General features: G+C 36.4%; 1 protein-coding gene across 6 annotated transcripts in view; it reads left to right on the top strand.

Annotated features, from left to right (window-relative positions):
• Positions 1-15,332, top strand: part of FSIP1 (fibrous sheath interacting protein 1) — an 84,772-nt gene that overhangs the window by 13,255 nt on the left and 56,185 nt on the right. For all 6 annotated transcript variants that reach the window (XM_066998557.1, XM_048080657.2, XM_048080656.2 and 3 more), the window contains exons 10-11: positions 5,305-5,469; positions 14,710-14,847. In XM_066998557.1, coding sequence (XP_066854658.1) covers positions 5,305-5,469; positions 14,710-14,847 — 303 coding nt within the window. The remainder of the gene's footprint in view (positions 1-5,304; positions 5,470-14,709; positions 14,848-15,332) is intronic.

Genomic DNA, 15,332 nt, shown 5'->3' with positions numbered 1-15,332 from the left:
TCCTTATGGAGAGTAGAATAAATTGTGATTATGCCAGCCACCATTGCTTGAAGGAGACTGTGTGCCACAAAATGATTCCCAGTAATGTGAGCATGTCAAATAATCTTTTGATCTCCTAGATACTAGTAGACAGCCTTTATTCATTACTCCTTTGAGGGAAAAATCACTGTGATAGAGTTGTTTGGAACATTTCTTATGTTACAAAAGTAATCATAAAACTGCTAGGCTATGGGAATGTAAAATTTGATTTGAAAAATGAATCATAATATAAGCCTAGGGTATTTTTCAAATATATATGGTATTAAACTTTCTAAAGATAAGTATTTTCATAGTATGATCATCCTTAAACTATGTAAATTTGATATAATACTTATATGTAATATAGTAATATAAATGCATTTTAATAAATAAGAAGAAATGCTGGGAAAATCCTTGCTTTGTTTAAAAAAATTACGTGACTTTTTAATTTTTTTTACATTAAAATGTACATCAAGTCTATAGTAATGTTATGAATTTTGTCACAGTATGTCAGCATACACTGAATCTCAGTACCTATGAAGAAAGATGTGAACTTTGTGTAGAATGAACAAAATATAATCTAGGTCCAGTTTCTGTTTAACTTAGACAACAAAAATTATCTGGGCTAAATTTTCAGTAGGATAACTAACACCTTGCATGTAAGGCAAACAAGCAGATGCATTGTATTCTTTTGTCTTTCCATGTTTTACTCTTACTTTCCGAAAAGATTGAGAGCCATCCAAGAAGTGCTGTTCTTAATTACTCTTTTCCAAAATGTGGCTAAAATCCATTTTTATAAATTACAGTTTCAGGATATGGGGTAAAGAAGTGAGCTCAGACTTTTCTTCATCTGAGTCCAAACGGGTTATGGATACAGAGCACTAACCTTACCAGGGTTTGTGGCGTTAAACAAATCTGTAATTTACTCAACTTCAGTGTGACTTCTGGGTTGACACTCTTGTGGTCACTGGTCCAAAACACATTTCTCTTTCATCCAGGGAAACTAGTAAATATTCAGTGTTTTACCATTTTTGGAGCTTTGTGGAGCAAATGTGAGTTGAGGAGTCCAGGAGACAGGAAGATCTAATGAAATGGATGATGTAAATGCCCAGTATTTTAACAATAACTCTTCTTTCACAGATTATAAGCTAGAGCAGAAACACGGAGAACTTAACCTTTGCTGATTATCGGTATACAAAGGTGTAAAACTATCAGGCACACTCAGTGTTTCTATTAATGAGAAGAAAAACTTCGACTTCTATAAAATTGCAGCAGTCTTCCTGTTGCTCTGACCTTTGTTCCATCACTTTACATAGAAAATTCATATACTTTTTTTCTGGACGTGAACACCATGCTTGCAGAACTGACATATTTATCTGTGTAAGATACTCATCGGTTAATGATCAGTGATATTTGACTTAGCTGACATAGTTTAGCATTAAAAAATGCAGTGTAAATGCATCTTTGGTTTAATGTTGATCTATAGGTTAGGAAAGTTGATTTTCATTTTAATTTGTTGTGTATTAGAAGAACAAAGTTAAAGCTCAGTGGATCATTATTTAATTATTCTTTTGGCCGTGCATTCAGGAGGAGATTCAAGGTCTTTATTAAATATGCTTGCAACAGGTTTGGCATTGTAATCCCATGTAAAGGTCAAAATCTTCGACAGAAACAGTGCTTCATCCAGTCTTTGAATAGGAAGAAACTGTTGGGAAAGGGTGGATTTCAATTTATCTTGGTTTTGGTTGGTTGTTTTTTTCCTCTTGTTGGAAAGGTTGCTTGGTGTTTGATTAATAATACCATCCCTTCAGTTCTTTTAAAGAGATGGTCTTTTGTTTGATAAATGGCAGCGTTTAAAAATCACAAACTTTACAGGTATTTTTTCCAAATAGCTGATACAGATTCCGACTAGCAATGTGTGCCTTTTCTGTGCACCAGTTCTTAAGGCACCACGGCAGTGGAAAAGTGCAACATTTATCCAAAGTTTGTATTTAGCATGTGGCACTATTATGTGGGCACGTATTTATAGAGCATGTACTATTCATATCAAATATTAAGTAGGGCACTACAGAAGAAGCGTGTTGCTGTATGTTCTTGATACAATTCCTGTTTTTGTCAGTTGTAGTTTGAGTGTATTGGTTTATGTGGCAAGGTTTGCTAACAGCAGGCTGCAGGGGTGGCCTCTATGAGGAGTCCTGCAGCTGCCCTTTGTTAGATGAGGGCCAGCTCCAGCCAGCTCCAACGGGCCCTTCTGCTGCCCAGAGGCGAGCCATAAGCGACGTTGTTTGCACCTCTGTGAGAGCAGATTTAAGAAAGGGGGGGGGGGGGGGAAAACAAACAGCTGCTGCTGTGCAGCAGCTGGGAGAGTGAGGAGTGAGAACCAGCCCTGCAGACCCCCAGGTCAGTGCAGAAGGAGGGCAGGAGGTGCTCCAGGCATGGAGCAGAAGTTTCCCCTTTTGTCCCCCTTTTCCTTTGAGGAAGGGGAGAGAGCAGTTGTGGTAGAGCTCAGCTGCCCAGCTTGGTAGAACCACCACAGTAGGTTAGTCTAGTCACTACTAGACCATCCCTTTAAAGAAAATAGCTCCTAAACCAACTGCTAAAATAGAGTAAAAGGAAGGATAATACTTAGCTGCTTGAAACCTGCCTAGCTTAGAGAAAGATTCTTTCTCCGTGACTTTTGAATTATATTATGGGTGACTCATTTCCCAAGGCTGCTTTATAACAAAGATCAAAGGAAATTATCAGCTAATGAGTAATCTAGACTGCTCCAAGCTGGCATGGGTAACTGTCCAACTGGTGGCCACTTTCATGTTACTTTGTTCTGACTCTCAAAAAGTTGGTACAACTACATTGGCTAAAATATTTTAGCTTTTGGAGGTTGTCCATCAAGGCAAAGCTGGGTATGCTGTATTAATTCTTCTGTATAGTGTAATGTGGATTAGATAACTTCATTTGACTTGTATTACTAAATATGTCAAGTATCTGAATAGAATAGTTCAGATGGATGTGGCCTTCAAAGATAATCTAGTCCAACTAAGTAGTACTTCTTACTTTAAAAAGACAAGACTATTTAAAATATTTCAGGCTTATATAATTGTCAAAACTGCAGGGGTGTAAGTCGTTTCAGATGTTACATAGTAACAAGCACTGACTGCTGTTATAAAAATATTGTTCTGAGTTAACATATAGGAAACATTGACAGGACAGAAGCATGTTTTCCAAGACAAATATCAAATCAGTGGCTGTCTTGAAAATGCAAAGGAGAACATGTAAGTCTGTTTAACCCTGGATTAAAGTGGCTACTGGGTACCTGGAAAACTTCTCCTAGAGATGTTTCTGGGTGACTCTCCTGCTATCAGGTCATGTTTGGTCAGGCTTACTAGATCTGTCGTCATACTTGTATGAGAAAGCAATAGAGAAGCTGCTTTTGTTTCACAAAACCAAAATAGAAGTAATTTATGATAGGAGTTTCGGGTGTGTGTTTTTGTCTCTTTGCAACCAGCATGCTTTAGGGTAATGAGGATGGCCAAGCTTTCTCAGGCTTCCTCTCTTCCACTGGCACAGATTGCTCAGAGAGGCTGTGGAATCTCCTCCTTGAAGGTCTCCAAAAGCCACCTGGGCACCCTGCTCTGTGTGGCCCTGCCTGAGCAGGGCTTGGACCAGGTGGGCTCCAGGGGGCCCTGCCAGCCTCAGCCACTCGGTGATTCTTTTTGATCCCTTGTCAGATGGAAAATTGATGTGCTTTTAGACATAGCTGCTGATTATGTTTCCTTCTTTGTCTTGCACACGAGTCTGTTGCTTCCAGTTCCTTCAGAGGACAATAGATAGCAGTGTATTATGTTCCACTTTATTTGGACTTTTAAATGAATTTTGGGTTGTGCTGCTGTGCAAGTGTGATTGAGCATGTACCAGAATGGATGTCTATCTGTATTTGCTGCCAGACTTTTGTTATGAGGTGAAAATTGTTTGGGGGAGTTTGGCAAGATGTACCATTATTTAGTGTAGTTGAGAACTTCTTGTTTTTATATCTGTTGACTTGCATTTGTCTTTTTTTTTTTTTTAATAAATATATTTTGTCTCAAGTTTGCTATGCAGCCTATTCCATTCTCTGTTCAGTCCCTTGGACTTCAGGTGTAATATGGTGTTTCCAACATAGGAGGTACTGTTTGTGTGGGCAAACAAGGAGCGCAGAGATGCATGGCATAACTGAAGTGTCTTAGGTTGATGCTTGTCGACAGTTCTAGTGTGGTTTCTATTGTGGTTTCTGAGGGCTATGCTTTTCTGCTTTAATATTAGCATAGAAAACATGAGATTATAGCATGTTCTTTGTTTGCTGGTTTAGGACTGGTGGATCTACTTCTGTCAGACAATTTCCTCTTAATTTCTGTCCTCTGTGCTATCTTGCAAAGGAGCACACCATCTGTAAAATTGATATTCATGTCAGTGGCATCAGAAAGTGATGCTTGTTGTACAGCACTGGATCTATGAACAAGTTGGACTTTGGCAAACAATTATTGCTTCAAAAGGGAGCTGGGACTGCTGTGTTGAGCAAATACAGTATCTGCAACAAGGGGGGAGTTTGCATCCATGGGAGAAAGCTATGATGGGCCTGGCATGGCATGGCATGGCATGAAACTGTTTCGAAGGTGTAACTGACTTGGCTGTGAGTGAGATGCATCATTAAGGTAAAGGGGGTTAGCTATCCAAAGTACTTCTGTTGCGTGTAAAGAGAACTTGATCAAAGGAGTTGTATAACCTTCAAAGAATGGGTGGGGGGAACTTGGGTAGCTCTCTGATTGCTCTCTGGCCAGTTGGCATGGAGGTGAGGCAGCTGGCTTTAAGCAACTTTATTTCAAGGCTTCTGAGTGGCCAGCCAGTAAGGGACACAGGTTTTGGACTTGTGTGGAAGTAAGTAAAATAACTGCAGAAATCTGTTAGGTTAAAACAACGCCCTTTTTGGTATTGCATTTTATGTAGATAAATGAATGCATGTAGATGTGTAGGTGCTTTCTGAAAAATAAAATGAAGTATATGTATATATTTTAAGTCCACTTAAGTTGTTGCTTAATTTTATTTTAAAAATGAAAAATGCATGCCTCTTGTTGTTTGTTGCATATCTGCTTGTGGATGTGCTTGATACATGAATACTGGCAGAGTTCAGCTATACACTGAACAAGATGAGAACTTGCATTTTGTTCTTAAGTACAGTTTACTTGATGTATAACTGCCTTTAAAGTCTGTTTCCTTTGGGAAAGAGGATTAAATATTTTCCTTATCTTTCAATAGGATGATGAATCTGTCTGGCTAGCACCAGGAGAAGGGTACACACCTGAACCGATGGAATTTCACCACCTAAATGAGATAGACATTAAGCTTCAAATACTACTATCTGATGGGGATTTTTCTGCAATTTCGAGCTCTTACTTCAATTCTCCAAGCCAGATTTATCAGGTATACTAGAGAACAGACCTTTCAACAAGAAATTTCATATGTAGAAATTGATAATCAGATGTTCTGAACAGCCTAAGGGCCTCAGCGGTGCGGTCAGTATCGTAATATCCATAATAATTTATCTTTGGGAATTAGAATTTGTTTTCTTTTTATCTCAGGATTCCAAAAGTGCCTCTTCATGTATGGTCTGACAGATAATGCTGTTATTGATAAGCAACGTTAAAGATTGCAGAAAGTGAATTGAAATTGTATATGTCATGCTTTTTAAGGGTCTTTGTTTTTCTCCCTTGCCTGCCAGCACTAACAGGAACCTTTGGGGTCTCAGCCTTGGTTGTTCGAATTTTGTAGATAGAAGGTTGTTTTTTCCCACATCCTAGGAATGTTGACCATGGTGTAATGTGAGAAATAACTACATAAAATACCATTAATTCCTATTTTTGCACTTATTTGCACACAAATTGCTTACTTTTGTAAAATTCACAGTTCATAGCCAGAATAGAGGCTCTGTAAGACTGTATATTGACAAAACCGTTTTCATTTAACAATGGATTGAGGGAACATCTCATCGAGGAGTTAAAATAACTGTTTTTTCTTCTTTTTTTCTAATTTCCTTTTTTTTTTTTTTTTAGGCAACATTACATCATTTATAACAGCATCTTAATTCTAGTTTTCTATTGGCTTCTTTCTGGACATCAAATTTTGTTTAACCTGTAGTAGTAGTAGTTTGTTTCTCCTCAGTTCCGGAGAAGTTGCATTTCGAGGCTGATCATGTACCAATCGGGGTTTAATGTGTGAGACAGCAACTCCCTCTAGTGGTTAATCACACAAATTCAGTTGTTACCCAGGTTGTTACTGCAGGTTCGTGGACCTAAGCTTGAAATGATTGTTAGAGCTTGTGTTCACTATCACAAGATATCAACATCAGCTTGAAGTTAATGATACTGTCTGTGATAATGAGTACTCTGTTTGGGGACGCCTTGTTCCAAGTGTTTGTTGTTGCTTCCTTTGCAGGTAAAAGCTTGAAGGATTTGAATAGAAAATTGCATTTATGTATATACTAATTGAAAAGAGTAATACATTATCTTGTTGAATAGTATCAGACTTAACAGCCAAAAAGAGATCCTGTGTTGGGAAATACAGGATTCAATTTGTCAATTTTTCTTCAGATAAACTACAATATGGGAGTCATTTTAGTGAAAGTTATCAAAGAACAGAACTATTTGTAGGTGACATCATAAATTTAGAGAAAGAGTTAAACATAATAAATATAAGTTGAAGTGGGTAGGAGGTTTTAACTATTTAAAATTGGATTTAGAAAGATATTAATTGTACAAATCCAAAACTAATTTAAAGAAAAAAAAGTTAAACCCTCCCACTCTTTAGCTGTCTAATTCTAGAATGGTCTTGATTTCTGGATGCTTTTCCAGCTGACACCAAAATTCCCTAGGCACATGCATTGCTGATTCTCTGCTTCTCAATGGCTGTGGCTCTCTGTGGATGACATAATTTCATTGTGATCCAAACATTAGGGAAGTCAGTGTTGAATTCTTCATGAAGCCTGATTTTGTAGGTGCATTGTGATTTATCTGGCACTGTGACATGACTGGGCTTGCTTATATTTACATAGAATTTTAGCTGCTAACATTTTTGTTGGTAAGTGGAGGAGAAAATAGCTCTGTCAACTTTCAGAAACCTGTCTGCTTACTGTGGAAGCTTTGTACTGGATGTAGCCTGTAGTTCTGTGTTCTCGGTTGTAGTTATTTGTACCTTGATACAATCACTTCAATTCATATGTAGAACAGTTACAGCAGGTCATGTTCTGAATTTGCTTATTTGAATTCATTCTCAACACCTTTTGTTTTCAAATTCCTTTACCAGTTGCTTTTTCCAAAAAACAGGAGCTAACGTGCAGCTGTAGCTGGAAAATTAGTGACTATTTTGAATCTAGAGAGCTTCCTGTCAAAGGCCATATATTTTTTTACATGTTCTAAGCTCATTGCTGCTCATGTTTTTTTTAGAATAGCCTTATTTATCATGATTGATATCCTCTGATATTGTTATAAACTCACAAGTTTTCATGATTATTTTTAAACAACTTTTTATTCTTAAAGCATCAGTTCTGATATCCGAAAATAGGTGGTTCATTCAGTACAAAGAATTCTGATATTTCTCTGTGTCTTTTGGATCAAAGGCAAATTGATCCATGATGCATCATACAATCTGTCGGACTGAGCTAAAGAATTGAGCTAAATATAAAAGTAATGTTTAGGGAATTACACTGGTTTCATACAGTATAAGGGGGCTTCCCATATGAGACTAGGCTTCTGTTTGTACTGGGTTAAGTTCTCAGGACCTCTGAAAAAGGAAGATTTTTAAAGTCCTGCAAAAATGAAACAGAAAAATAACTTGCCACAAACTTCATGGAAGACCTAACCAGGTGAAGTTGCTATCATATTCTAAAAAAAGTATAGATTAAGAAAAAAAAAAAAAAAGTGGTCTCCAGATCTAGATTGCTGCAGTCCTGATCTTTCTTTTGTGCCAGTTGTAAATCTTACTTTTTTCCATGTCCACGATCATGTTAACTCTTCCCTTGAGCGTGGCATTTTTGTCTGGTCTTGAAGCCATTCACTGCTAATCTCAGTGCGATCTAGATGGTTAAATTGTCTGGTTTGTATATATTATTTTAAAGATGTAGTACGTTTCTGTTTAGTTTCTATACTGTTTCTCTTTCCTCTAGCAGGACCTATATCAGGGTGACTTTATGTCTGCTTTGGTCTCTTTCTGTACTCATCATACTTCATCAGTGGTTGTAGCTAGGACACCTCCTCCATTTAATTTCTTCACAACTCTTTCACGTTGTGCTTAGGTTTGAAATGTTGTCTTTCAGCTGTCAAAGCGCACATCATTTTGCTCAATGAAATCTCCTCCTATTCTTCAGCTGCCTCTTTAGGCTATGACTGTTGCAACATTACCTTTTGGATTTACTCTTTAGATTTAATGTATTTGCAGTTGTTCTATGACATACTTAATGTGCTTCCGGCTGCTTGAAAAATTTAAGTAGTTTGATTGGAGGGGAAAAAATGAATGTTCAAGTTTTCTTGTCTCATACTCTGGGATTTATTTTTGTTGTTGCTGGGTGGGGGTTAGTTGTTGTAGTGAACGTACAAGAAGAATTTAGCTTACAGTTTTTGTACTTGTTTTGGAGAAGCTCTGTCTGCTAAATACAGGGCAGCCACGTAGTGAATGATTTATTTTGCAGGGTGAATTGACAAATTATTGTAGAAGGGCACATGATACAGATATACAGGGTAAGGTCAGCTGACATTCTCAATGAGGCAGAGCAAGTTATTGTATTGTTCTGCATGCTCTCTCATTCTTCTTATATGCTTGGTCTTTGTGGCTAATTTAAAAACTAAAACTTAAAATAGAAGAATTCTAAGGAGTGAATACATTGCTACATCTGCATATACATATATGCAAACATACTTTTACTACTGCTTTTCTTACACAATCTTCACTGGCATATGAAACTGCCAAACAATAAAAGTTATTTCAAGTTTTTTCAAAAAAACTTTCAATTGTGTTATAACAAGCTTATCAAGGAAACTGTCAGGCACTAAAGATGAGGAGATAAATGTCTTCTGCAAGATCTTATCCCTGTGTACTTTCTTAGGAATACTTCAGGCTTTCCAGTTGCTTCCATGATGACAGCAGTACCGTGTAAGTGGAAAAGCCTGAAATCTTGAGAGAGTTGGGGAGCACTGGGACAGCTCAGTGAGAACTGATACACAGAGTGATTAAAGGTTAGAGATGCACTCCTAGTTCTGGCATTGCCTAATATTTGATTAAGGCTTTGATTTTCATCCTTAATTATCCATGTTTCTTGGTGGTGCTGGTGGCAAGGGGAGGTGATGAACAAAGTGGGAAGCATACACTTTTGTTGTTGTGCCATCTGGCAACCTATGTAAGTGCCTGAAGCAGGTTCAGAAACTCTACTTGAAAGTGATGTTTGAGATAACACTAACTGATGGCACGGAGGTTGGTCTAACCCCGGGAAAAATGAGATGCTTTACCAGTGAATGGCATATATATGTACTGACAAGAGGAAGGGCAAGATGTGGATGCTGGATCTCTGCAGGCCCTAGAAAACAAGGTTCTGTTGTGATCACAGTTCTTTCATCTTGTTTTCCTCAGGTGTCCTTACTCTGGTTTCACGTTCACTTTCCTTTGCTTTCTCAATTTTACTCCTCATTGGTTCCTTTTATCCCTGTATCTTAAGCTTTTTGGTCCAGATAGTTTTATTTTTCAGATAGTAGTTTTCAGAACTCTCCCCAGCGTCCAAACAAATTTAATTCCCATGGTTTTTTCCTTCTTTGGTTCCTTTACAATGCTTCTAATGCAGTAGAAATTTATTTTCTCTTTTTTTTTTTTTTTGTTGTTAATCCAGACTAGCTTGTCTGATGTTTTTTCCTTATGCTTGTCATATTTTTTCCTCCCTTGTTCTTCTACTCCTTCTCTTCTAGTCCTGTTGCAACCCACTCTAGGTATGTCCCAGGTATGGTGCTAGTATCTTCCAGAATGAGTTGGTTAACGAAACAGGGTTTTGATAAAATTCATGAATGGCATCAGATTGGCAGATGTTGCAAAGGAATTATGATGGGTTATAGAAATGTTTTTAGAAAAGTAATAGCTTCAGAAAGGTTAGGTGCTACTTACTGCACGTAAGAAAGAAAACAAAACAAATGAACAATCTGAAATGGGGGTAACTGACTGAGCAGTCCTACACAAAAAAGGAGAAGGGATCTGAAGGAATTGAGTGATGCCTTTGCTGAAAGATGATCTTGCTTTGTGATAAGTGAACATGAATGCCATGTGCAAGACAAAGGCAGTAAGAGTTCTGGTTTTCTGCCCCCCTTTGTAGGGCTAACGTCAAGTGTTTCATGACAAGTTTTTCAATTGCTGCTTCAGTTGGTCACAGCAACTAAGTGAGGAAATAAGGTAGATACCAGTATTGAGAATTGTTGCAGGACAGAAGTCTGATTAGGAAAGTGGGTGCCCTTTCTTTTGAAGAAGAGGCATCACTCAGTGGCATCACTCTTTCTTTTAAAAGTCAATGCTGAAATTCTTTCTGACTTCCATGATATGTGGATTGCATCTACTGTGGTTAAGTAGAGTATAATGCATTAGTGATGGGGAACATTGGAAAAATTGTTGGTGTTTAAACATCTGCTTGGGTTTTGTTTAGAATTTTAGAAGTAATTAAAATGAAATTAACTTAGTGTTGCATATCTTAAAGATGTACATTCTTTTCTTTTGAAGAATTTCATTAGATATAACTTTCAAAGAGCAAACACTTAATCACCACTGGCTCAATAGGAGAGAAGCTTCCTGCCACTTACGAATACATTGGCAGGATATAGGAACTATGCTCCAGCCCAGAAATCTTTAACAACTGGATTTAATTATCGTACAGTACCATAGCTGAGCTGCTAAAGAGAAGCATACAGATTCGTCTTTTTGTGCAATCAGTCCAGCTGGATTCAGAATGCTTTTCCATGACTAATGTTCTAGTTTACATGGAAATGTTTCTCATCAGAACCTAATTTCTCTCTGAAACATTTCTTTGTTTTGGTGCCAAGTTAATTAAATATTTTTAAAATGCTTTTGTCTTACTCAATATTTTTTGGGGAAGAACAAATTAAATTCAATATAATCCTGGAAGAAACAGGAAAATGGTAGGATGAAGAATGTAAAGTGCTAAGACTGAGTATGATGTTCAGTTACCAACTTGAGCAACTGCAAAACTACCTGAAAATAAAGAGCAATGGAGACTCTGATTAAGGAAGCAATAATATCTGTCTGCTTGATTATCTTATTAAGATAATTACTTTAATGTCATTTATTACCTTGATGAATTCTTTCATACCTGTTTGGCTTCTTTTTATCAAAAAAAAACCCAATTTTTCAATTATAGCACAAAACTATAGTTAACAGTTTAAAACTAAATGATTACTCAAAGGGATGAAAGATTCTGTAGACATTCTGATGTTTTCATTAATGAACTCGTATAGCCTATACTCTATGCCTCTGCTTCACTAAAACGGATGATTTTGACAGATATCTCTGCTTCAAGGCAAAGTTAGAAGCAGGTAAATAAACTGATCAGCCTGTTTTATGGCTCAAGAAGATTGTAGGGCACCACTGTCTTTCAGGAGGTGGCTTTTTGATTTGGTTTGGTTTTTAATTTTTAAAGTCTTAGAGCAAAGAAAATGCAAAACAATTTTAGCCACTTCAAATACTGGGTATTTCCACTTATATTATGATCATTACAGCTTTGATTGTTGCTAAGTACTTACACCCTCCCTTGTGTAAGTAATAATTTTATTTTTTACCTCTATTTTATTTTTTTGATCATTTTTAATGATCAATTTGATCATTTTTAATGATCAAAATGATGAGAAACATAAAATGTTTTGAAACAGTTGAAACATTGACAATAAAATATTTTCTGTGACATAATACTTCCCTTCATGCAGATATCTTGAGAAATATGTTATGTTATAAAATGAGTATGTGGAGAAAATTTGTCTTAACTTTGCTCATATGGTGTGAATTCTGATCAGTTACTGTTCAGGGATGAGCTAAATGTGACTGTAAGAACTACTTCTGTGAAAGCAGAAGTTTAATCTCCATAGTGGTCAGATATCAGCTGATACGCTGAGACTACAGCTGGTAGGTATTCCCAAGAATACAGGGAAAAGAGTATTTTATCATTGTTGACTTTCATTCAACTATTTTCTATAGTTTTTGTTTGTTTGTTTGTTTTTTAAAATTCTGGTCTCTAGAAAAAGAAAAAAAAAACTTTAGGAAAATAGTGCAAGGCTTTCCAGCTTTGTGTTTTCCACTACTTATTAGCCTGCTGTTTTATGGGCTAGGATTTAAAATTCTTGTGACCTCTCTTCTCAGAGATTTATAGAATTCAACAGAAATTTTGGTTTGCAATCTTGGAGCTAAATAGAATTATATCAGTCATGGATATTTGTGTGGGTGAATGTTGAAACAAATACTTTTTCCTCCCATTTTCTAGTAAATGTTCAGAGCTAAAGTTTTTTATCCACCACTCTCTGATAAGAATTGGCTAGATATCATTGCAGAGATCAATACTAAAGAAAAGTTTGTGGAGAGTAAAGTCATCAGGCTCAGTTTGGAATTTCTTGAACAGTGTTGACTTACTTGAGAAACAAATAGGCTTAAAATCATATGCAGTGTGATAAAAAGAAAAATACATCACAATACACAGTTTTCCTGAAGTCTGAAGGGCTTGCTCACAAGTATATGCAGCAGCTGAGCTGTTTCTCTCTAAAATGTGACATGGACTAGGACAGAGATCTGCATAAGGCTGGCTTCAGGAAATGGGGGGAAGAAGATAATAATTTTGAAGGTACTACCTTTCTGATTTTGACTCCACTCACTGTTACCTTTTAAAATCAAGTTGGTATTGTAGCAATATTTTCAGAGATGCTGTTTGCAGTTCGAGCTCTCTTCTTGATTGAAGGCTGAGTTCATATAAAAATGTCAGCCAGGAGTCCTTGCATACAACACGTGCAATGAAAAAAAGAATTAAATCACTAAAGTATTCAGTGATTTCTCAGTACCACTAACGCATATTCTTAGTTGTGTTCATAACATTGTTTTTTAAACCAAATGATAACTGCAACTCTAATCCATACTGAGCACTAACTGCTTGGATGACAATGCCTCTATATATGCACAGATCAAAAGATTGGATTTAGGAATGTAATTGCAGAAATAACTATAAATTTTTTACAATGAAAAAGTGAAATATGATACTGCTCTTCCCCTTTTCTCCCCCAGGATTCCATGGAAGGTTTAACTTGAATTAAAATCCCTGGGAAAACAAAACCATGCAAATCATCTTATTAGAGGGAGAGTCAGTTATACTTTGGGCTCATTTGCCAAATCTGTATTTATATCACAGATATAAAGTTGCTATCCTTGTTTCATGTATTAATAAACACAAGTTTAAATAAATCCCTTTTTTTTTTTTTTGGTGTGTTCTATGTAGATGTAACTCATGCAGTTTTCTTGCTGTTGGGCATTATATTTAACTAATAAACTCTCTCTGTATTTAGAAGCCAAGTTTTAGACACTCAATATTAACAATTTTGGCTTTTGGTGGTCTTCACATTAAACTTGAGTCCAGTTTTGAGAGATTCCAGTCATTAACAGATGCTGCTGCTTATACCTTTGTCAGTTATAGGAAAAAATTGCTGGGATTGTGGCATACCCAACTACTGCTGATTGTAAATACATATTCAAAGATTTGTACTGTGTTTAAAATAAGTTTATTTTCAGGCATATAATGGTTTAGATTTCAGAGCTCATAGCTTTGTCTGATGTTCATAAAAATGTTTTGAGATGCTTACAGTTTTTTATACCTTATAGTTGAGAAATTGTAAAGATTATTCTCCTTTCTGATTAAGACGTTAACTGAAATTGTTCTGCTTGCGTGTGTTTATTAAGATAACTTGAGCTGCTTCTGATAATAAAAATGAAAAGAGTATGTTTTTCTTAAATGGTTGCTTGTGTTCCTTTGGGTTGAATTGACTAACAGGTTTTTAGTTTTTTTCCTCTCCCTTACTGGTTTACTTGGATTCTTATACAGGATCCTTGGTTTGCAACAGAAAGTCCTGCTTTTTTCCAAATACAAGATAACTTTGCTGTTTTGCCAATATTTGCCATTCTTAATGATCTAAATGTCTCAATGATCTTAATGTCATTCATAATTATCTAAATTACTTTCCTTTCTTGCATGTAATAAGACTATATTGAATCTCAAATGTATTCAGCACTGATACAAATTTCAGAATCTGATCCAAAGCTACTGCAGGATATCAGAATGTGTCTTTAATAACAGTTGCACATCTAACTCACACTTGAACTGTGAGAGAGGGTTTCTTCTTATTTACTGTGATGTCTAGTAAACAAAGCTTACACTTCAGTTCTGATTCTTCTGTTCTCTTCTGAGAGTTGTCAGTGATGTCCTAATTCTGTTCCCTGTATCAGTGATAGGAGCAAGCTTTTCAACCCCTTGCTTACTGTCCCTGGTTATTCTAAAGATTTCCATGTTTTCCTGATGGAAGTCAACGAAATGCTCTTCTGGCTGTGAAGCAATACAAAGTCATGTGTTTAATTCCTGCCTAATCTTTCTTTCATCAGGAGTCTCTAGTTTATGCAAACAGAAGCCTAGAAGCAGTTCCAGGTGAGAAGGTTCTGCGAGACAATAAGGAACATCGTGATGAACAAAATCGTCTGAAAGAGATAGATCATCAACTGAAATCCCTACGGAGAAATTTTGTAAGTCTCCTATTTTTTTTCGTCAATTTGAAAACTTCAGAGTTTATAATTTCATTTGTCTTCACAACAAAATCCAGTTCTGCAACCCTTTGTAAATTCCTGAAGGAGCTCCTTAAGAAATATACAAGCAAAAGTCTCAAATAAGCTTTCTTAATCTGGGAGGCATTTTTCAGTTGTAATGCATCTTTTTGATTAACATAGTGTCTTTCAAAGTGAAAAAAATTGCTCTTCTCTCTTCCCCAGAGGGGGATACCATTTATAAACAATCATGTGTAAATACATCTGTAAAGCATTTTTTATGGTTCATATAATTCAGCATTCTTTGGATGACCAGGTCTAGTGGGAATGCTGTGTGTACTAAGTTATTGTGTGGTTTAGTTCTGCTGAATTCATTTAGTATATTTCTGTACTTAATTTTCATTTGATGCATGAATGTCATAGAGGCGAGGGCCATTAAAAAATGAACATGTAAGTAAAATGGTAGT

The sequence above is a fragment of the Anser cygnoides genome, chromosome 5, assembly GCF_040182565.1.
Source record: "Anser cygnoides isolate HZ-2024a breed goose chromosome 5, Taihu_goose_T2T_genome, whole genome shotgun sequence".
In the NCBI taxonomy this organism is placed as follows: Eukaryota; Metazoa; Chordata; class Aves; order Anseriformes; family Anatidae; genus Anser; species Anser cygnoides.
Note: the sequence above shows the minus strand (reverse complement) of the source record. Positions and strands in the feature narration are given on the sequence as shown.